Consider the following 23076-nt stretch of genomic DNA (forward strand, 5'->3'; position numbering starts at 1 on the left):
CAACACTCTGGGCCTATGGCGATTAATAAAAGTTTTCAGATCTACCCAAACTGAGAAACAGGTTCCTCTTATTCTGATATCTTATTAATGATGTTATGATTATAATCATATTTAGTAAAAATCTTGTGAGATCAGACAGTTTAGCCATGTTTCTGAAATGCTGGATTCCACACTCTATACGTAGTCCCTAGTCTCATTTCAACATCAAACTAAACTTGAAACTATACCCTCAGCCTACCAGAGCCTGTTTTTATTTGTTTTATTCCATATTTCTGTTTTAGCAGTTAAACCATGCTATTTATACGTGACGCTTCTTTCTTCCCCCAGGCAGGCATTAATTGTGAAAGATCGTGATAACCTCAGGATTTTAATTATTCCAGTCATCTTTTCCTACATCATTTATGACCACATAAACATTAAAAAAGAAAGAAAGAAAGAAAGAAAGAAACACAGAAATCGCACTGCTATTTAGCCAGTAATGAGGTTCAGAAGTGTTCTGGGACCAAAACTGAAAGCCTTAAAAATTCAGTGGAAGGATTCAGCACCACATGCAACTTCAAAGTCTCAGCACACCAAATCAGCACCCAGGAGCTGGAGACAGGTTTTCAAAGAAAAAGGGCCTGCCCACCCCCTGCAAGGCCTGCTGCTTGCTACATACCTTAGTCCTGCCGCAGGAGCTGAATGCAAAGTCAGCCTTGGTGTAACTGATCTCCTGTTATCAGGGGACATTTAAGTTTCTCTAGATACACCACATACTCACGTTTGATACTTCACTTGCAGAAGCGTGTCCAGCTTTAACACGATAACATCAAACCATGAAAAATTTACACGTTCCCTTTCACAAGTTCCAGTTTGTTTCAGTGGTAATTGGGCAGACTATGAAAAACGCATCCACTTTGTTCTTTGCATTTCTCCAGCTTCGGTTACTAGGCACTCTTTCCTACAGAGCTTGTCAGCTCCCCATAGTCATTCTCTCCAGCCCTGAACGATCATTGCTTTTTGTCTGTGCACACTCTTTCTCGCTAAGTGATTAAGACAACCCTGGACCTGCACGCAGCATACCCATACCCAGCACTGCATGCAGATGCAAAAACTCATCTGCCTACTCCTACCCTGTGCAGTTCTGGTCCCTATAATAGGAAAATTATAGTCTCTCTGTGACTCTGTCCTAAACTTCACAGACTTCAAGCATTACAGGCACAACAAGCACATCTATATTACAGAGTCTCCAATGGTGTACCTATGCTGATGTATTATGTTGGCAGAGYCCCCTAACAGAGACTAACAGATGCTTCTTACCCTTGCTGGGCTAACTCCACTATTTCCACAAATATTGTAAACTTGTGTTTTTTAATCTCTGATTCACAGGCCCAGAGTGGGGATGGTGGCAGAGAACGAAGCTCCTGAGCTGCTGCTAAGAGGCTGGAGAGAGAAAGTGAGGAGGCTTTAGTGCATCAGAGGAAGCCACTTGAAAGTGGCTTTCGAAGCCCTCAAATTGAGAAGACTTGCTGAACCTACACCAAAGGGTGTTTTTCCTTATACTTTCAAGTGTATATACCTTCAACAAGTGTGCATAACCTCAACAGCAAATCTCCATTGTGTAGATCAAGTTCTTCCATATCACACCTAAATTCCTTTTCCAAAAACCTTAAGAGTTTAACAGCAATATGTCAAAATAGTATCCATTTCCCACTGTTGGTTATTAGAGTAGCGACATACATGATTTTAAAGTTCTTTAGGTCTGGGACCCAGGCACCAACTAGCCATTTAAAATGATTACTCAGTTAAAAAAAGGCAGCCAAACTCTGCAATGAACGTAACAGCAAGGTGCACAATGCTGCTGAACAATTGTGGTGATTTCAATAGAAATAACATGCATGCAATTCCCCTCCCACCAAGAGTCTCCAAAGAGCAAATAATAGAAGGCTGCAAATATGACCTGTAGAATTCCACAGGATTGGGGAAAATTTTAAGGCACATATTTTAATTAATAAAGCTGCTCCCCTTTAGAGCCAGGAAAAGGAAAGAGGTCTGAAAGGCAATATAGGAGTCCAAACTTTCTGTTATTATATTCAGTGCCAAATCTCACGTGGGAGCTGAATATAATAAAATATAATAAAAGAGAAGATGATTAGTTAAATTGAGTTTGTGCGCTTTCTGTGTACAGATGTGTGATTTCTCTTAACTGTCTAGTGCAGCTTTGAATTCATTTAAAAACTTTCCACGTTGCCATTAGTTGTAAAAATGGCTTGCATTTCTATATACCAGCAGAAATACAAACAGGAGATAGTATAGCAAATAAAACCAACACATTTTGTATCATGGTATCAGCAGGAAAACACATTGGTTTTATTGCTATACTATCACGTTTGTATTTCTGCTGGTATATTGTTTATAATGAGTTAATCATCACTACAATTGAAGAATAAAATAAAAAAAAWAATAATAAAAATAAATCTTTCTCACAGGCTGCTTGCACAGCCCCTGCAGCTGCCCACCACACCTGGTGCTGGGAGCCGTGTCCAGAGAAGCAAGCAAGGGCCCAGTGCAATAACCCTCCTCTTCGTGCCATCTAGCGCTGGCCTGGGTGAACGACAGCTGCGGCCGGGTCCCGCCGCGGCGGTGCCGGGGTACTGCAGCCCCGGCGTGGCGGGGGCTGCCAGAGCCGCCCGCCTCCCGCTTCGGCAACTCTCTGCTCACCAGCTTATTATTATAGTGTGTGTGTGTGTGGGGGGGGGGGTTGTTTGTTTTTTGTTTTTTTAAAGTGAGCTGCCCTTAACTGGTTGCAGACAGCACTATGGGGAATAAATGGTTGGAAGCACCAAAAACTGTATGCAGCCACCGCAGGGCCAGAAACTGTGAGGTCTGGTGGGGCCAGGATTTCCCTGCAGAGCTGTAACCATGCGCCTGCTTTATCAGACCTGGGAAGAAAACCTCAATACCGGAAAGCATGACCTCTGCCACCTGACCAAAACCCGATTATTTTGTCCTAAGCTGCAATAAATTCAAACTCCATCTGAGTCCTCCCCCAGCAGAGGGGCAGGACAAGTGGCCGTGGAGCGGTTTGGCTGGCCGCAGCTCTCACAGCACTGGTGTTTCTAGAGGAGCCCAGGCAAACGGCTGCCTTGTCCCCTCTGCTGCAGGCAGCATGTTCTGCCACTTGCTCTAAAGGAACAGAGGGAAAAAGCATCTGGAGCTGACAGAGGTCATCTGAGTTGTCTAAAGCGGTGCATAACTACTTCCTCATGTCAGAGAGGAAGAAAAAAAAACAAACAAAAAAGCACATCGTTAAGATACAATTATTTGATAACAGGTATGAAATTGCCTTACCCTTTCTAGAAAGACTATTACTAGTACTGAACCTGAAATAAATTAACTCAGTTTATTTCATTTGGACAGTAAATAAAATAGTATTTCACAGGCATTCTCACAATAGCATTCTCACAATAGTACACAAGATCAACTCATAACCAAAAAAAAAAAAAAACAGCTAAAGAAATGAACTTCACTGAGGGAGTTTTAGTGTCCTAATTTCCATGCAAACTGCAAGGAATGTTGTAGTTATATTTTAGGTGCTTAACTGGATATCAACATAATGGCCACTGCTATACATAGGTATTGACATTTAAAAGTTCAGTCCTTGTCAGTGGACAGGCCAAGTAAATAAAGCCCAGAGAAGAGAATTTCAGAGGTTCCTAAAAGAATTTTGGGCAGAAGACTTGCTGAAAGCAAATAGTACGTGTGGTCCTAAATCCTCCCAATGGTTTTGTAAACCTACCCTTGGCTTTTCACCTTCCTTGGTATCCTGCCTTCATCACTTATTGTCAGGGGAAAAAGTAGAAACTGCAAGAAGAGTCTTTCTTTTTGGCTGACTGATATTGCAGGAAAAAGGAATATGCTTTTAGACACATAATGCATGGTCTCCATTTGAAACAGGGTTTCTGGTTTAAGATTAAATCTGCTATTTTAGCCATGGTGGTCTAAGAACATAATAAAAGGCAAAGGTTATAGGAAGATACAATATCTTTTATTCAACCAATTGATACAGTTTGGAAAAAGGACATTTTTATAGAGATAGAAAATGAAGCTCTCTTATTCCTTTGGTCTAAGAGGAAAGCTGAAAAAGAACTCCTGGGGTTGCAATCCTCCCCCCCCCCCCAAGCTAACAATATTTAGGTAAAACTGGAGAGGTTTGGCTTGCATCTCCATGTTAAACTTTGCAGTCAATTCATACTTGAAAAGTTATCATATACTCCAGCATGACTACAGAGTGTAGAGGAAAGGCACTGTAAAATTCAAGGATATTCCTGGTCCATGTAAGAGTATCTGTGGAGAAAGCATGCAGAATATTTCCTTTGTAAGAAACCATCAGTTCATAGGCCAGTGGATGTTGCTCTTTCTTACGAACTGGAACAATAAACAGATGGAGTATTTGAGACTGATTTGGCCTGACATTGCTAGAAGCCAAATCAAATTGCAAGAAAGACACCTCATATTGCAAAGGATGGTAGCAAGTCACAGAGCTAATTAAAATAATGCTTCTCATATTCAACCACTAACAGGAAATAAAAATGCCAGTGAACTAGCAGAGACTCAGAGCAAATACCAAAGAAACTAATTTAGAAAGTCTTGGCATATAAAGCACTGATATTTTAACTCAAAACACCCCATCACAGTGAATTATTAAGGCCATCAATTTAGAGTCTTAAGGGCAGAAGGACAGACACTTTTGCACCAACGGCTTATAAGCTGCTTGAGTTAAAGATAATTAAGCCTGAAGTAGTTATGGAAGATGCGTACAGCAGGAAAGCAGAAATCCTGGATGACAGCTTCAAACACTTCTCATGGCCATGAACAGAGGACATTACATCTCAGCCAGCAAGAGCTGCCAGGCTGCCGAGGCTGGAGCTGAGCCCCATCCAGGCTGGGGTCACCTACCAGAACCACCCCATGGTGACCCAAATCAGGTGTGCTCACCTCACCTATAGCAATAGGAAAAAAAAAAAAAAAAAAAAGAGAGAGAGAGAGATTCCCCACTGGAGGAGCAGACATACACAGTGCAGCAGTTTTGCTGCATTGCCTGACCAAGCTATCAAAAACGTGAGTTTAGAAAACCATGAGCATTTGGAGCCAAAAATTAGTTAGAGTCACCATCATTGACTTATCTCTGTCCTCAGTATTGCTGTTTGCATGTTTTAGTCAATGGGCAGCATTAATTTGCTATGGTTAGTTTGGTTGATATTTACCTTCATTGATTACATTTGATTAAAAGAAAAAAAATACACAGACACACATATACATGTATATACATCTCAAATAATACCCATGAATCAGTGGACACTAAACCTCCAGTAGGATCTCTTAAATTACAAAAAGGATCCCACATATTATTTAGAAAAGGTATGTCTCCAGCCCATGCCAGGTAGCTTTGACAAGGAAACAAACTGAAGGTTGTCACAAGCATTTCAAAGCATCTTAGCTTTATTGCTTCTCAAACAGCTAAATAAAGACAAATTAGAGGAATATGCCATGTCTCAGTACACATGAAGAAATCATAATATGTGTAGCCAATTTAATGTAAAAATAATGAAATCCTCTTCTTCCTAGATTCCTGTATAAATATACACATAATAATTTTGTCACAGATTTTTCCTCACTGTCAATCAACCAGCCTCCCACTATAAAAGCATGCCAACCATTTATTCTTTGGCATTTAACATGCTCTCTTCTCTTCAGTGCTACAATATCCTTTGGCATGCTTGCCTGCTTTTTCCTCTACTATCCCAGAAGCAGCAAGCCTTGCTTCTGAGATTTGTATCTTTTTTTATAGCCAGCTGCATTTCATGCATAAAGGAATTAAGATTTTCAGGAATGCATAGCTCATCTGAACTTTCCTCCTAGATAGAACTCCCAGAGTTGTCACGGGGAACAGGTCAGTGCTAAGTGCTTCTATAAATCCTTCTCAACAGACACATTATGAAAAATTATGAAAGCTTTTTTTTAAAATCCCCCTAGCCAATCTCCTGAAATCTCTGGTGTCAGCTGCCATTTTACATCTGAAGAAAAAAGGCTGTGTGTGTGTGTTCTGGGATGTTTCGTACTTAAGTTTGACCAAATGGTCCTTAAATGGACCTCTTGTTACTTTGGTAAAATCCACAGCCAACAGAGAAAAATAATCTGACATTTCAGGGTGGTTGTTTTACCTGGATGGAGCTGCGAGCTTTGCTGCAATACCAAATTTTATGTGCATCTATAATATTTCTGAAATAGTACCTGACTTGTCTCAGCCTCCACTTCTGCTCTCAAAGGCGTATTGGTGGCTTCCACAAAATACACACCCTAGAAACTGAAGTTGGATTGTGCTTCAGCAGTAAATCAAGTTTCTTCATGATACTTCTTCTATTTGAATGTTTGAGATTACAGAGAGCAATATTTTATGGCTGCATTCTTTAATTTTGAACCTCCTCCTAAACACACAATGGAGCAAAACATGAACACTTCATTTGTTTATTTAGTTGCCTTTATATTGGTAAACACTGCCTAGGGGTATAATGTTAATTATATTGTGTAATAAGATGCTTATTACATTAATAAATATTGGAGAAAAACTTCAAATCTTGGGTGTACTGAACCTTTTAGTACTGAAAACTAGTTCACACAAGCCCAGCTCTACCTGAAGAAAATGTAAGAAGAGCTGCTGGGCAGTGAAGTCTTGTAAGACCGAGTTCTTCATGCTTACGTATTTATGATCAGAAGCTATTTCTATGCAGGGTCTTGTTGCACTATGTAGTTATAAAAAAAAATTATACACACATATACGCACACACGGCTTGTTGGCATTGCTCATACTGTGCAGATACAATTAGCATGCTCATTTTTTAATCTATCCCATGTTTTTCTTCCTGACTGCAGTCCTTTTCAGCATAGATTACATAAATCTGCTGATTATATAAATCTTATATTCTACCTACCCAAAGCAATCCTATTAATAGATGAAAAGCAGTCTCGCTAAGAAAAAAAATAGGATATAAATTTGAAAGATATTTTGAGATTTGACCACCACCCTCCCCCCCCCAAAAAAAAAAAAAGGGAAAAGAATTTAATTAGCTTCTGCTATGGTCATCCTCCTAGATATTTCATCCAAATATGTTTTGTCCTAGGGCATAACTGTATGGATTTAATTCTTCATATGTGTGAAACTGCAAAAGTAATAAAGTTTAATAAAATCTATGTACTCCAGTACTTCTTGGAGCTTATCTCATTCTTGGATGCAGAGAGGCTGCTCTTGGAAGGAGGCTTGCTAACATCCATCAAAACTTATCCCCAGACAACAATTTTTTTTTTTCTCCTAATATTTCTCTATTCTCTTGCTATTCTTCCTTATCTGGTCATGCAATATATATGTTTGAAATATCCATGCCAAAACTGATATTTTCCCACATTGTTAAGGTAAGGTTGAAATAAATGACTTTTTCAATTTGTGTTTGCTGGTACAACGTTAGCGTCTATTATCACCCACTGCTAAATTTATACAGTGGCAATCATTTTTCCCCATAACTTCCTTAAGCCAGGGGCAGCAGTTCCCAGACAGCATCTATACAGCACCTGGGCCTGTCCCTGCTCATTGGGGGCCAGAGGTACAGAGGAAACGTGGCTTCTTGCAGCCAGTGGCGCTAGTTTGGGCTCTCGCAGGTGATGCAAGCTGTCCCCTTGGCGAGGGTGGCCGAGCCCCAGGACAGTGGCCCCCCAGACACCACGCGTCCCACCACTGCCACCGCGTGTCCCACCACCACTGCCCGCCTGGAGCCCCCAACAGGGTGCTCATCCAGGTTTGCACCAAGCCTTGATCACATCACCCTTCAAGTCCAATAAGCTTAGAAATAACTGCCAAAGGTGATCCTGAATCCTTTGCTAATTAAAAGTAACCTACCTAACAAGTTGTATGGTTATGTTAAACTTGAATTGTACTTACAGCTACAAGTTCTTATAAAACTAAATTATTTCAAACCCAAATTAAAGTGGGTATAAGTCCTTGGTCTGGCTAGGGGAGGTCCCTTTTTTCCTTCAACTGTACAATTAATCCCTAGTTTATCCAAATACATATTCCACTCTGAGTTTCCAATGGATTCGTTTACTACCTCCACAGAACAGGATCAATCACTGGCGCCAGAGTCCTTTACTCCTCCCTTAAAAGGGAACCCTTCTGACAGTGATCTTGCACAGTCCCTTAGACATCTGTGTGCCTTGACACTTATCCTCCAGTCCCACGCCAGGGAGGATTTAAGAGTGTGCTGGAAYACTCTGCTAATGACCTGGTGGAACTGGCTGTTCCAGGACCTTCATGCTTCTTCCTGAGCCTCCTTACTGAGTTATCCTATGCTTGGATTGCACAGAAACACCAATGAGTGGGTGAATGCATAAAACACTGGGAAACACAGCAAAAAGGTGGTCAATTTTCAACGCTCTATATTAACCATTACCTCTACATTACGCCACAAAAGGGATCACAGCAAAACTTCCATTGGAAGAGTTTGTAGTTGGCATAAGGCAACAGAATTGATGAAGAGGGACTTAAATTTCTCCAATTAATACAAATTTAAGAACCTAAGATTCCAATTACTATTCACTGAATCTGTTCTTAAAACATGAGAGATAACTATTTCAGACAAAGATGCACACTCTACAAAAGTAAAATTAGGCCTATTAAATATTTTCAATTTTTCTTTACACCAGGAGAGACGTGTCTTATGGTGATACACAATACACAATTCCCCCAAATCTGTCAGCATTTATGAATCTTTAGTAAGCTGGACATCATTAACTAATTTATCCTACTTCATGGAGGAGGCAGAGATCTGTTGACATATACTGCAAATTATTGCATTTTCAACTTTACTTTGGAGTGTCAGGGGGGATATTAACCATTATATCTGAATGTATACAGCTCTCTAAAAATATCTAATATGAAAAGTAAAGAGATACTAGCATTTAAATGCTAAAACTATTTGTTATTTAAATAGTGATGTAGCAGAGACTAGAATGAAAAAGATTTGTGCTGCAGAGAAAATTCTTTCCTCCTTTTTAAGCTCTTTGTTCATCATCTGTGGAAAATGAGTTGAACGTTTACAGGCAAAGGGCGACTTCCATGGTGCGAGATCAACCAGAGGCATTTACACTCTGGATTTCACAAGGAATATACACACGGGCCAAGAGCCAGAGAGGAGGCTCTGCCCTGAGAAGCGACTGAACACGTCAGGAGGCAACCCCACGCGTTCCCGCGGTGGACAACACTGGACTGGTGGAAGAGGATAACAAAAACAAGACACAACAAAGCATTAACTTTGGTGATTATCATCATGGAGGTTGGTAGAGTTGTTTTGAACGTGCAGTATTATTCATCTGCGCAGGAAAGGCATGGTCTGTGAGCTCTACCGAAGTCAAATGAAGAGTAGCAGCAGCCAGTGACGTCTCAGAGGCAGAGCCTCAGAGGAGAGCCACTGTGCCAAGCTGCAAACGCACAAACACGCAGGGACAACGGTTTTGATCTGCACCCACTTTTGAAAAGCCACAAGCATTTAATGCTTAGGAGATTTGCTCCCGCAAGAAGGGACTGAGACTGTCTTAGTAGCCTCACGATTTCCTGGACCATGCACATAACTAGTGCTGAATTTGCAGCTAATAAACAGCTGACACAGCTGAATCATCTTGGACACTGCAGAATGAGGTCAGCTTAATGCTGAAGTCCTGGGTCCTTTGTACAGCCAAACCACAAGCTGCACATAGCAAGGAAAGCAGGAGGTCTGTGTGCAATGGGACGTGGCAAGGGCCCCCTAGGCTCCCTTGTACTGGGCTGGCATGGGCACCTGGTGTGCTCCCACACCACGATAGCCCCCACCATCACCCTAATTTCTCACTCCTCTCCATCTGGGCTCACGCTGCCATGCGAGGCCAGGCTGGCACAGCCACTGCTGCCCAGTGGGGACCATGGCACTGCTGCTCCCCTGCTGCAAATCCAGCAGCAGCAACGCGGGAGCCTCCCCAGCACTGCTGCCTTTCCAAGATTAAAGGGATGCCAGGAGTCAGGTGGTTCTGGGACAGGGTGAGGGAGAAAGGGTGGGAGTTTTGTAGTGTTGTTAATCTCTCCTTAGGCTAGCCCTGATGCTCTGTTAACTCTGCCTTGGAGTCACCCTTTTGAGTCAATGAAAATATAAATATTGGATCCCCCCCCCCCCCGACAAATGAAGCTTCCACTATATATGGCAATAAAGCATTGTCCTGAAAGGTAAAGGAAAGGTAAATCTACTTCTCCATGCAATTATGTCAGCAACTATCCAGTATGCTCTAAAGAAAGGGCAAAAGTCTTGTAGACTAAACCCCAAGGTTTTTCTTAACTTTCACATTTGAAGTCTCTTCTGCAGGAGGAATCTTCAGTTCAAGAGTAACAGCAAATGATGCAGGATTATCTTTAGAAGTCATTTCACTTAGGCAATATGTTGTCTCACTTCAGGTATCCTGAAAAATCTTTTCATATCTCCATTGTCTGTCATTTTAAACTCAGATGTCTGTCTTTACAAGTACAAACAGCTGTTCCTAACAATTTTCCAGGACTGGAAAGTCATTGGAAGTGTAGCCACTTGTATAAACACAGACTAAAAGGTTTGTATTAAGTAATAATCCCATAGGATTATAGGAGTTTTTTAAGAAGAGAAATACTCGTTTCTGTTTGTGCTCTATGGTTACAATATTACCAAACAAAGACCACACATATTAGCCCTGTTTATAGAAAACTACAATAGTCTATGTTTTATATTATACCTAGGTACTATACTGATATGCATTCAGTGGGGATGCTAGTCTCTCCTGTGAGAGACCGGACGGTCTGGTTGGTGTAAATTCAAGTTCTTCTTTAACACAAAGCTAATATAGATCAATTTTCCATTTTCAAATCAATACGTATGCTCTTTTCCTCCCATCATTCTTCCTGTATCTTTCTCTCAGACCTAGTAATTCCCTTTGATAACAATATTATTTTCTGATGACTTCGTTCCTTCATACTCTGCCTGACCAAACGGCAGCCTGGCAGGAAAGAGGGTGTGCAGGGAGGGAGCCAGGCTGCTGGCACTGCAGGGACAGGGGGAAGACAGTGTCACAACATGTTTCACTCTTATATTTCTCCCTAAACATCTGCCACCAGTCGCTGTCAGTGACAAACCCTTATGAGCAGACAGATCTTGGTTCCGACACCCTACAGCTATTCTCATGGAGACACCAAGTGAAGGTTGTTTTCACAAGACATAATGGGGCCCAATTGGTTTGAGCCAAGTGCTAGATCTAGGATCCCCTTCATACCCTGACAGTGTGACCTGTTCAACCTATTGAGAGGAAAAGATATTTATTTTCCCCAAAAGCAAAGAGAAGTTGCTGAGGTGTGCAGCCCAGGAGCCACTGACTACAGAGCCCCACCAGACACCTCGGAGGCGGCGTAGCATTATAAGGCTCTTTCTCAGCTGTCCACTCAACTGCGAACTCAGAGAGAACCAAAGCCAAACATATCAGCCTTGTATCATCATCAGTTTCAGGCAGATAACCAGCCTGGCCACTGCTTTTCCACTGCTGCTTTGGGCACAGGCAGACTCTGTGCAGAGAGGAAACTCAGTGCTGAGGCAGGTAGAGCAAGCTGATGCCCTGCTTCAGCTCAGCCTTTTACCATCACCCCACCCTGCCCATTTGCCCACRAAATCCTGGTAGTCAACACTAACATTTAGCTTTCTCTCTCAAGGAAATGCAACACTAAAGGAGATATTTATGTTTTTCGCTTTCCCTTTTCGTGCATGCACAAGTCCTAAATCAGAGAGATTGCAATGGCCCAAGCCCTGTTCTGTCGGTGGTTGTAGCTGTCTTACCGCATGCCTGGTATGATCTGAAACTCAGAAGTAGATTAATTTCATTAACACAGCACGCATTGCCATTCATAGGCCTTTTAAGAAGCAAGGGATGTTAACCCCAGCTCAGCACTCTCACTTGCAGCACCCTGGACGTGGCTGCCTCTCTGCGCAGGCAGGGCAGCGCAGAAGCAGCTGTGCCAAGTCACACAACCTAGGGCTTGTTTCCCCTCTCACCAAGGGGTCCATATGGGAACAGTACCAGGAGGGGTCGTTCGCCCTGTTAATCCCCAACACACTGTACTATGTCAGGATTTGAGCACATCTAAAAGCTGCTGTAGTTAAAGAAGAGCAAGCTGCAGTAGAAAAACAGGTATGGTTTTCATTATCAAAGGAATCAGTCATTCAGGAAGCAAATAATGCAATCAGGGAAGAACATCTGTTGCTTTTTTCCTTTTTTAAAAACTTACTAAAAGAAATATTAACATAGTACATAGGTGATCCAAAGGATCCTTTTAGACTGAAAAGACCAGCCTGCCTCAGATCCTAGTGCCTTTGCAATCAAAACTTCCATTGACTTCTTAGCAAAGTCCTGTATTCTTAGGGATGGGACCCTTAGGAAACATAGTTTTATTTCCTGGATCTGCTACAAACCTCTGTGTGTTACCTCTGCCAAGTCACTGAACCATGTATTTCTCTACCAGGTAGGAACAATTATTTTTAATTGATACCCTGAGCACTGCAGTTTAGGAAATGCAGGACTGAAATTGCCAAACTGCTACTAAAGACAACCATACCTTTTATTCCCTTTCCTAAACCGATTACCTCCTACCTTAAATTAGTGGGGACTTTCACCTTCACAGGACTTTTCACCACTACGTGATGCAACTTCTAGAGCTTGAAACTAGAAGCAGTGTAACTGCTGTGTAAAATCATGGCATCGATGCAGGGCCACAGCCCACATTTGCCTTGCTTTCAACTTCTCCATTCTTCTGGTCATCCCAGAAGTAAATCTCTGGACCATTTCCAGCCTGAAGTCATTTCTTCTGGCTATTGGTGGCCAGAAATCCAGAGGAGCTTTCACAGCAACATGTAGCATGAATCCATTCCCATCACTGCAAGAAACTCCTCACTAACACATCCCAAGGTCCCATTTCTCTTTATCTATGTTTAAACAGTAACTTAGCCTCTATAACAGTAACAGCTGATGTCTTCCCTACTTGAACACATTTCTTTTTGATGAGAACCTAAATTTGCATCAGATGATGTTTTGCAGGCTCTTAAGTTTCATTCCATTACTACTGTTTGAGTGTTCAAATCATGTTTTTGTCTGCATGGTATTTCTATCCTCCTTATAAACAACTGTACTTTTCAACCTTATGGCATCAACAGCTTTATGTGGCTTTTTTGTGCATCACAGCTTTTGTTCATGCTTAGTCCAAACATCATCTATATCCCTTTTATATCTTCTCAGGGAAAACAGTGTGCTACAAGAGGCCTACAGGCATTACTGCTTGCAATAAATAATATAATGAAAAGTTTACTTCTGACCATAAAAGTTTTCTCTGACCATATATTTTTTTGGGGGTATGATGAAACTTCACTAAGCCCAGAGATTTTTCCAGCCATTTTTGATATGCAAGCCTTTCTGCATTTTCTGATGAAGCAGCAATTTTCTATCTGGAGAGTTGAAGCCTACAAACAGCTTGAGTCATCTTCCACCTCGGGTGGTCAGGACCCCCCAGGAATCCACAGATTGGGCATTGTTAGCCTTTTAATTAAACTAAAAACACAATCTCCTTTTTTCCTTCCTACTATCTAGACTGAGCCACAGACCTGCTTCTTACCGTGAGTATGCACCTCCCTGCCTATGAATCCCACCAAAGCAAATGGAGTTGCTCAGAAGCTCTAGGAGTCACCTCTGCAGCTGCTGGCCAGGGATCAGGCTGAGAAAAAAAAGCATCCAAGAGGTTTTTGCACGTGCAATAGTGGGAAGACTTCTTTTTGTGGGGGAAGGTAAGAGGCATTTAACAGACACCATTCTAGCAGAGAAAACCATAGCACTCCTGAATGCAAAAATCACACTCTACAACGTGAAAACATGAGATAAAAACTAAAAGTAAAACTTACTAGAGCAGCAAAGTATGGATCTTCACAGAGGATCTAATTATATCCACAAGTCATGCTTTCAAGGCTGCTACCATAATCCAGGCTTTCAGAAGCTACATAATAGCACTTAAATTAGTAGCTCCTCCTCTTCTTGCTTCACTTCCTCCCCAATCACCTCGAGCCTCTGTGCTGCTGGGCCTTTTACAGCTCCAACTTGCAGCAGCTGTTGCAGCTCCAGCCTCCAGTTGTCAAGGAAATATCTCTACATGTGTGTGTTGGCTTTTGCATATGCTCAGTGCAAGTACTTTGGCTGCGGGAATGAATTACTGACCTGGACCCTAACCATACCTATAGGTCAAGACTTAGACAATGTTTCTCCAACCACTGCCCTGGAAATAAATTTCTCACTGCAAAGGTCTCTTTGCAGGCTCCCCTTTCCTTTGGCAGCCCCTTGCCAGCCCCTTTCTGTCTTGCAGACCCACCTGTCGCATTTCCAGAAATGTGTATTTTCTCCCATCTGGTTCTTCCATTCCGAGTCTCTGATGAGATCCTAATTGCATCGACCTCTCAGGCAGCCCATGAGTTCATGTAGAAACCAATGTTCCCTAAGGAGATCTGCTGTAAGGAGATCTGCTCTTTCCTACATTCAGAAAGATGTGCATCTTTTAGGGCCTAGCTGGAATACAGGAATGTTTCCCCAAAGCAGCGAGCTCTCTGGCCACAGTGAGAAGCTATACTGCAATTGGCAGCCTGATTTATCCTGATTCTGTGTAGCAGTAACCTCTGCCGGATGTGAACCCCATCAGCTGGGGTACACGCCAGGAAGTCAAATACTGTCGCTACCTGACAGGGCAGGAAGATGCAGGCAGGAATAATAGCTATTCTGCTCAGATATTCATGGGCACATGAAATGCAGCTGCTCCCCTGTGGCATTCTCAGCTCTGTGMGCAGCCCTGTGGCCTGAGCCTAGTTGGATCCAAATATTGCATGGGCTGCCGGCAAGCCACAAATGCACAGGGGAGGGTTGAATTCCTTTAAGCTAATGACTTTCATCAGCAGCACCCCATCCTTCCCTTCCTCTCCAGCTCCACATCTATAGCTGTTTCAGTATCTTATTAAACGGCAGAAAGTGGACTAGTAGACAGAAAAAGCTTAATACTTACACAATAGGGGATTACCACAGGAATACTACTCTGCTATTTGTTTTGCCTGTGTTTGAAACTCACAATTTAAACCAGACTCTTCTATCTCTGCAGCAGATACAGGATAGCTTAAAAAAAAAAAAGGAAGTTAAACAGAATATTGGACAAATTTGGAAGGGAAGAAAACAGAGCTAAGAAACATTCATTTGAAAAAAATCTGTATTTCAATCTCTGACTTAATCTTCTGTTCCTCTAATCCCAACATGCTTTCGTATACTAGAGTTCAGTGATGCTATATGTAAGGGAATCACGTCACTAGTTGTGGTAATGCCCTGTCTCCTCTCTGGGTAGAGATTAACACACCAGACCTAAGTGCGTGGCAATTCTGTGATGTGAATAGGGGCATTCTAGTAGTGGGTTAGTACTGGACCATTTGGGATTTAAATCAGTATTTAAAAAAGTCTCCAGAGCTAAAGAAAGTTCCATTCTCTGTCTGAATAAACAAGCATTGGTAACAGTTTTGTTTTTTTAATACGGAATGTTGTCAGTCCTATTTTATTATGAGTAATAGGAGAAGGAAGTGAAAAAAAAATCAATATAAGCACTGTACCTAACCTATTTAAACTACAATCACAATGTTATCTGAATGCCTTACAACATTGTTCAAATCCAACAAGTAGACAAGAAAACAACAAATCTATGCAGGGTTTTTTATACATATGGTAAGAAAGTATGCAAAGTGTTAAAATATATTTTCTGTTCTGTATGTTTAGGTACAAGGAAGTGATGTGTAGAATACTGTAAATTTATGAACAGAGCTTTGACTTATACAAGCAATAGTTGACTTCAAAACACACACTGCAGATCTTAAAATACTACTCCCAAATCCTTTACAGTTGCTCGTATAAAGTCAAATCCAGCACCTACTAAAGTTCAGCCAGCTGATTCTCTTTGATTCCAGTGGGCATTAGACTAAGTCCATAATAACTGTGAAGTACCTGACAGTTACTCATCCATGATGACCTAATTGTATTCATATGGAAAAATCACATTGCATAGATTTAAACAGGAAGACATGCAATAACAAGACAAGTCACAGTATAGCAAAACCTTGTTTCTTTGGTGAAACAGAAGCAGATATAAAAGTTACAAAGATTTTAGACTTTCATTCACAAAAAAAACAGACATTCACATTATACACTATACAAGATATAATATAAATAGAGAAAAGTATTATGTGCATTGTTTGGGGGGTGGGGAATGAACCGGCCAACCCAGTGACGTTTTGCCTTGGAGAACACACAAAAATCAGGGCACACTTGCTGGAGCAGTCACTGGAAAGTCTTAAGAGATGTTGTCAGGAACTGTCATTTCTATACCTAGTGAGCTATGGCAAGATCACTTCATAAGCAGCTCTACCTCGTACAACCTCTTACACGTTGGCTGGGTTTTCAATTCTTTCCCTCTCCTTTTCAACTTTTTGCATCATTTCCCCACATTAACACAAAGGCATAAACCTCCCATCTATGTTTGTATTTGTAATGTTATTTTAAAAGGTGTATCATAGGGAACTTACTGTTCTTTTTTTACATTTTTTTCCTGTGCCCAAAGGTGTGGAAGGCACTTTGCGGAAATAACCATACACAGTCCTTTCTGTGGCGAGGTTATTTTAAACGTTACCTTCTACACTTACTGTACACATCCAGGTCAGTCATTGAGCTGACCAGGGTAAAAAATCATAATAGAAAACTCCTACATACACACTGCACCAACTACAATCTATAATCTCTTTGTGCACACACTTCTTTCTAGAAAGCCAAGATCCTGATTCTTCTGTAAGTCATACAGTTCTCACCCATCTAATCGCAAACAAATGATCCTGTTTAGTAGGAATTTTGTTCTCCAGGGAAATAGCAGTTGAACTGAAAGATGGTTCTAAAAGTGGAGCTCAGGGGCTAATATGGCACTGGTGAGCTCTTTTAATCTTCTTTGCTTGGGTAAAATAACATCCAATAAATTAAATCAGTATGGCTTACTTCATTTATTTATGTACGCTTCACAGCTGCAGCATTCATACACAAACATTCATTACTTTATAAAAAGATTAAAAAATGGTTATATATACAAAATTATTTACTTTTTTGATTTTTGTTTGTTTTTTACAAAAAAATGCCTCAAACATTAGGTCTCTCTCCATTTTAGAATGCAGAGACCTGTAATATAGACCTTGTGGTTAATGTTGTGAAAGTCAGTTTTTTTTCTTTTCTTTTTTTTTTTCCAAAAAAGTGGCCCTGGTTGATAAAGTTAATGTATTAGCACTTGGATTTTTACAGGCCCTCCTTGTCATATATAAGTCCTCCATGCAGTCCTTTCTCATGAATGATGAAGCTGGAATGGAGAGCAGAAAAAAGTTCCACATTGCAGTCCCTAGTTCATGCTTCATCCCACTTTATGTGCTATGTCTAAACTTTGCATCACATTGACACAAACTGTACCTTGGATGGGAAATGGCACAGCTCCCATTAAAAAAAAAAAAAAAAAAAAAGGTCAGGTAACTTGTGTGTTTATCGTCATCTGGTTAATAGCAAATCTCAGTCAATGCAGTTATTTCAACCATTTCCAGCCTAGGTGAATGACATAAAAACTATGTCATAAATGACTGAAGACCTCTGAGGCCATTCTAACCATAAATATGCCTGAACTTAGTGTGACTTTTTATTTTATATACAGGATTTTAAAAACAACACACAATTGAACAACATTAAAATCATCTTATTTACATTTTCATTGGTGCTAAAATCAAGCTGTTTAAATACTGCAGTAGGCTGGTATACATTGTAAAATGGTCCACACTGATGGCATATAGAAAACTAATAATCTTTATAGGCTGGAAATGGTTTCCTCTCCTCCCCACAAGCACCCCTCCACTATATATTTTTTTATTTTTTGTTTGAATTTTCTGATAAACACCATATTTTTTCAAAATGCATTGTGAATACCGGAGTCCATAGTTTCAAAACAATTTGATAATACTCCTATAAGTGTTAGAAAAGGCACAGAAAGTTAGGACTTTGGCTGAAATGGTGGCAATCCCTATTCACCATTTAGCATTCAGCGCCTTGAGTCCTGCCATGTCCTGATCCAGCGATGATAGTGTTTTGATGAATTTAATGATGTTCCTTTTGCTGATGAAGAATGTTTATAGTAATATTTCTTAGAATAAGTCCTTTGGTATGTGGACGCTGCAAAGAAAAGGAGGAAAAAAGGAAAATATTTTTAAATGATTTGAACCTAAAAGGTGGTTACACTTCAAACTAAAGTTCCATTTATTATTGATTAATTAGAGCGTTAACAAATGAGTAACTGGTATTGATTTCGGGGACTTTATAAGAGTGCTGCTGCTTACTTAAAAACATAATCCTAATGGCTACTGTAAAACCAGAAGATGAACATTTTCATTATTTTTGGAGGTCTGATTGATTTTTTTTAACAGATAGAGTGACCGGTATTGCTGTCATAATCTGGAATACCAGGTTTGCTCTTCTCTTAAAATATGTATTCACTGCTTATTAATCCTTGCGTTAATGATTCTATTGTTTCTGATCAAGCAGTGGCTCCCTTTCAAAGAACTTACGATTCATGCAAGTAATTTTAGGCATATCCCATCTTCCATTCCCTTGACACCGTATGGTTGGAATATGACGCTGGATGAAACCGTCTTTGCAGTGATATCTAATAAGGGAGTTGATCTCATAACGAGGTTTCATCTTCCCAAAGGTCTTTGCATTTTCCACAACAGGAGGCTGACCGCAGGCAACTAAGAAAAGAAGAAAACAAAACAAAACTCAAAATGTCRGTTTGTGAATACACTTCTCAATGTGATACATTGACCTCTCAATTCTGGCTTAGGAACGATATCAAATGACTTCAGTAAGAATCTTAAGAGGCATGGCCAAACGAGGACAGGGAGACCTGTCCTGTTCTGTACTTCTCTGTCTTTTGTAGAGCAAATACAATAATGATGGAAATTCCTGATAGTGTGGTTAGAATTTCCTTTCTGGTTTGAATTTCTGAAATAATTTTGAACCAAAATGGTTGGCATACTCACACACAAAAAAAGATTTTCACTGGAAAGCTGCAGAACCTGATACCCAGTGAAGTTATCAGACGCTTTTAAAAAGTCTTGTTTTCAAAACTTTTCATGTCTTCCTCAGTGACAGAATATGTAAAAACATTTAAAACTGATGGATCCATCAAGGTAGAGGGAACATATCAATAAAATGTTGTAAACATAACTGCACAGCAATGGAGGGCACAAAAGATTTTGGTTCGGATTTTACTTTCCCATTCCAAAGAGGCAGGGAATTCCTAGGGGGCCAATGTATAGTTCCTGGGAACTGCCAGGTTTCATGTATTTATCTGTTCTAACAATGTATAAACCAAATGTATTTTTCAGGTGCCAGTGCTGCCATTAAACTACATGATTTTGGAAAACAAGAAGACAGAGGGTAGCATGATGGGTGAAAAGTATACTCAGCTGAAGCTGAAAAACTAACAACATACCAGTGGACCTCTGCCTGCTCCAACTGTCTACCAAAATTTTGCTCCCACATAGTTCACAGTAGTGCCATCCCAGAAAAGAAGAGTTGGTAATATTTTCACGGTACGCATGAAAAACAGGCCTACCAGTTATATGGATGCCCATTTTGTTGAAAGCCATGCATAAAGAGAAAGTTGCCTGATTTTAACCAAGAGCTCCAACTGCGTACACTTTTCTGCCTGAATCAAGAACAGATTAGAAAGAGATGTAATATGTGGCTACAGATGAAGGGTGATTTTGTGGGGTGAACTCAGTTGTGGGCTCATTGTGCCAGTTGCCAGACATCAACTAGATTTTTTCCTTTTAGCTTTACAAAACTGGATTTTAGAAAAACATGTCTACTAAAGCTATCGTTACTGCAAAGTTTGTACCTGTTCCTTTCTTGCAAGTATAGGTAAGGTGATAATTGCATGGTACATCATTCCACTGCCCATTCTCGTGCCATATTATAACAACACAGTCTTCTCCAGCAGAAAAGAAGCTATCTGGTTGGTTTGGTCGCCAGTTCTCATATTGCTGCAGAAAAGAGGAGCAAAATCATTATTCCCAGTGTTGGAATATATTTATATTCCATTTTACAGAAGTTCACATAATATCACCTTTGATGTAAAACAATCATCTCAATTGTTTGATTGAGGCAGTTAAGCACAAACTAAACAAAGCCAGATTTATAATATCCTCCCACTCTATTAACAGATAGATGGAAAAAAAATATTCTGAGCCAATTTTTCACTGATTGTAAACTCATGTCAGGTGAACAAAACAGAACGACACAATTCAGACCAAGTAAAATCTGATCCAGAGTGTGTTGAAGCACACTCTCTCTATACTACATACACAGATGGAAACTGGAATGCCAGAAAATGCAATAAATCCCTCACTATTCTTATTACTTCAGGTCTACTAAATGGCAAATTACAGGCGATCCTGTCAGGCTCAAATTAGGTATTCTCTGATTTCACTTAATAAAGTCACTCAGTGGGCTGACTGGCAGAATTAGACATAACATAAGAAAAGGTGGTGCCAGAATATGTCCCCAAACTATTACAGATTGACATTTCCATTAAAAAGGCTTAGGTAGCAGACTGAACAAATACAGCAGCCTTTCAGCTTTAGAAATGATGATCCAAGTTCTGCCCTCTGTAGAAAAAAGTAACTCCACAGACCTTTGGACTTACAGTGCTGTGAATAAAAGCAGAATGTGGCAGACTAGTTTGAGAAGTAGAAAGCTGATTGCTGGTATGTGACAAAGCTTCAAATGGCAGATTTTTTTAGCATAAAAGATAACTTAGTTCCTCAGCCCTGCACCTGGAACACGACGTGTCTGGCATATCCATTTGGGCAGGCACAGATTTTGGGTTCCAAACTGGCTATGTGAGGCATTTATTTAGCTATACAGCTCTGCAGCTTCCAACTCTGCATCTACCTGAAGAGATGTGCCTACTGAGACAAACGGTGGCAAAGTAGCCCTGCCAAGAGCTGTGTGACACTGACTGTTGGCAGGCTGTGCAGGGCTTCACACACGGGCTATATCCACCTATATTTCACTGTAGAATACAGACATTCAAGCATGGCTAAGTTCATCATTGCACAGCATCATTTTTGGCTGAAAATTAGGGAGGATTCAGTCTGTCTTTTCAATCAGTAAGCATGAAAAATAGAAGCAAATGGATTGTCAAACTGATAGAAAATCTATCCAGTAGTCTTTGATAGGGGGCATACGCTGCAGTCGGTAGAGTTGGGATAATCTTTATCCCAAATGCAGCAGAGTAATTTGAGATTTGTATAACATTATGTAAAGAAAAGTGAGAGGAGATTTGGGAAACTATTCTTAGTGATCTTCTTTGGGATTGCTGTTGTGTCACTCCTAGAAGAATTTAATGAAGGATAAAAATAAGTATCTAAAAGTACGGGAATGTACATAGATGCCAGACATTAACCAGTCAGCTAGCCCCTTGTATGGTCAAAATGATACAGATTCTACAGTGCTTATATTTTAACTCAGTGCTTACATCTTTCTGAATAGAGCTGGCCCATGTAAATGTCATAGAAGTTTTGCTTTTTATTTTTTTAACTGTATGAAATAATCACTATTCAGTGCCTGCGCAAACACATTTTAGAAATAATGTTAACAAACCGCATGCAAGTAGTATTTACCTCACAGTGAATCAAGCTAATTAAAAACCTGAGTTAAATACTTAACCTTTTCCTACTATGTCCCATCTTATCCATCACAGGTTTTAATTATCCAAGCAATTTAACAGTCATGCTCTAAATAAATTTGTTCTGCACTGAATTCATTACTGGTACCAACTCATAAAACATCCCCCTTTTTATGTGGGACTAGCATAATTTCATCTCTACATTTCAGTGTGTAATAATCCTGACCTACAATATATACACTATCCTTTACTCAAGTCCAGAATTCAGCATTTCACATTAGCTGATAAATGAGGATATGAGTTTTGCAAGCACAGTAGCTAAATACCATACATATGAGTCAAAGAGGATCTGTGGTGTGGGGGCTTTCTGCAACACCTAGTGCAAAAAAAGAAAAGAAAGCTCTGTATATATCTCCTGAACTAGTGAGAAGACAAATGGGGAGGAAGGAAAGTGCTCACGTATGCTGTGTACTACTGCAATTTAGAGTGCTACAAGTCCCCCTTTTCCAAAAGGATATTTTGGAATAACTGCTCAGCCAAAAGTCTAGCACCTTCCTACAGCACGTGAACGGAAAAGGTCACGTTACCACAAGATAGAAAGTCACCAGCTATCACTGGGCACACTCTGAAGGCTCTGGCTTGTGAGCAGAGACGATTTACGTGAGAATGGCTGATGTTACTGCCCCAGATATCTGTTCCATCTCCTCTACATGAATGTGTAGAAGCTCCGATGCAGCTTCACAAACACCACAGCTTAAAAGCCATTCAACAAATATTGGTGTGGGCTTCATTCCTGCTGCAGGGAAGTTCATCCGTGTGTGTTGTGGAGGCAGGGTAAGCAGGGGGAAGTGACACCTCACTTACATCTCTGAATGCCCATTTACTGCTGTAAGTCAGGAGTGTATGCGTGCTCAGTTATACTGCTCAGATGACAGGCAATCAGCTTCTTAAGCTGAGGCAATTCAATCGCTTTCAAGAATATGATCACACATATGGACACAAACAAAAATTAAGGAAAACAGCCAGGAAGGTGGTAGAAAAGTTTGATCAATAACGTGCTGAAAGAGAAGGGAAGACTTCAATGCAGCCTGTAGCTGTTTCTTGTAGGAATGACACTATAGAGAGCTGATTGCTTCCATAAGGACCTGAGTGTGGGAAGCAAGGACATGTAGTGGGCCCTT

The 23076-nt window shown here is 40.5% G+C and overlaps 1 protein-coding gene across 1 annotated transcript in view; it reads right to left on the bottom strand.

Moving 5' to 3' along the window:
• Positions 1 to 18180: 18180 nt before the first annotated feature.
• Positions 18181 to 23076, bottom strand: part of VCAN (versican) — a 105016-nt gene continuing 100120 nt past the window's right edge. Inside the window, exons 10-12 of the mRNA XM_026087164.1 lie at positions 20105 to 20249; positions 18768 to 18950; positions 18181 to 18375 (exon numbers count right to left, since the gene is read on the bottom strand). Of these exons, the coding sequence (XP_025942949.1) occupies positions 18245 to 18375; positions 18768 to 18950; positions 20105 to 20249 (459 nt within the window). The 3' untranslated portion in view covers positions 18181 to 18244. The remainder of the gene's footprint in view (positions 18376 to 18767; positions 18951 to 20104; positions 20250 to 23076) is intronic.

The sequence above is a fragment of the Apteryx rowi genome, unplaced genomic scaffold (assembly GCF_003343035.1).
Source record: "Apteryx rowi isolate R43461 unplaced genomic scaffold, aptRow1 scaffold_707, whole genome shotgun sequence".
NCBI classification, from domain to species: domain Eukaryota; kingdom Metazoa; phylum Chordata; class Aves; order Apterygiformes; family Apterygidae; genus Apteryx; species Apteryx rowi.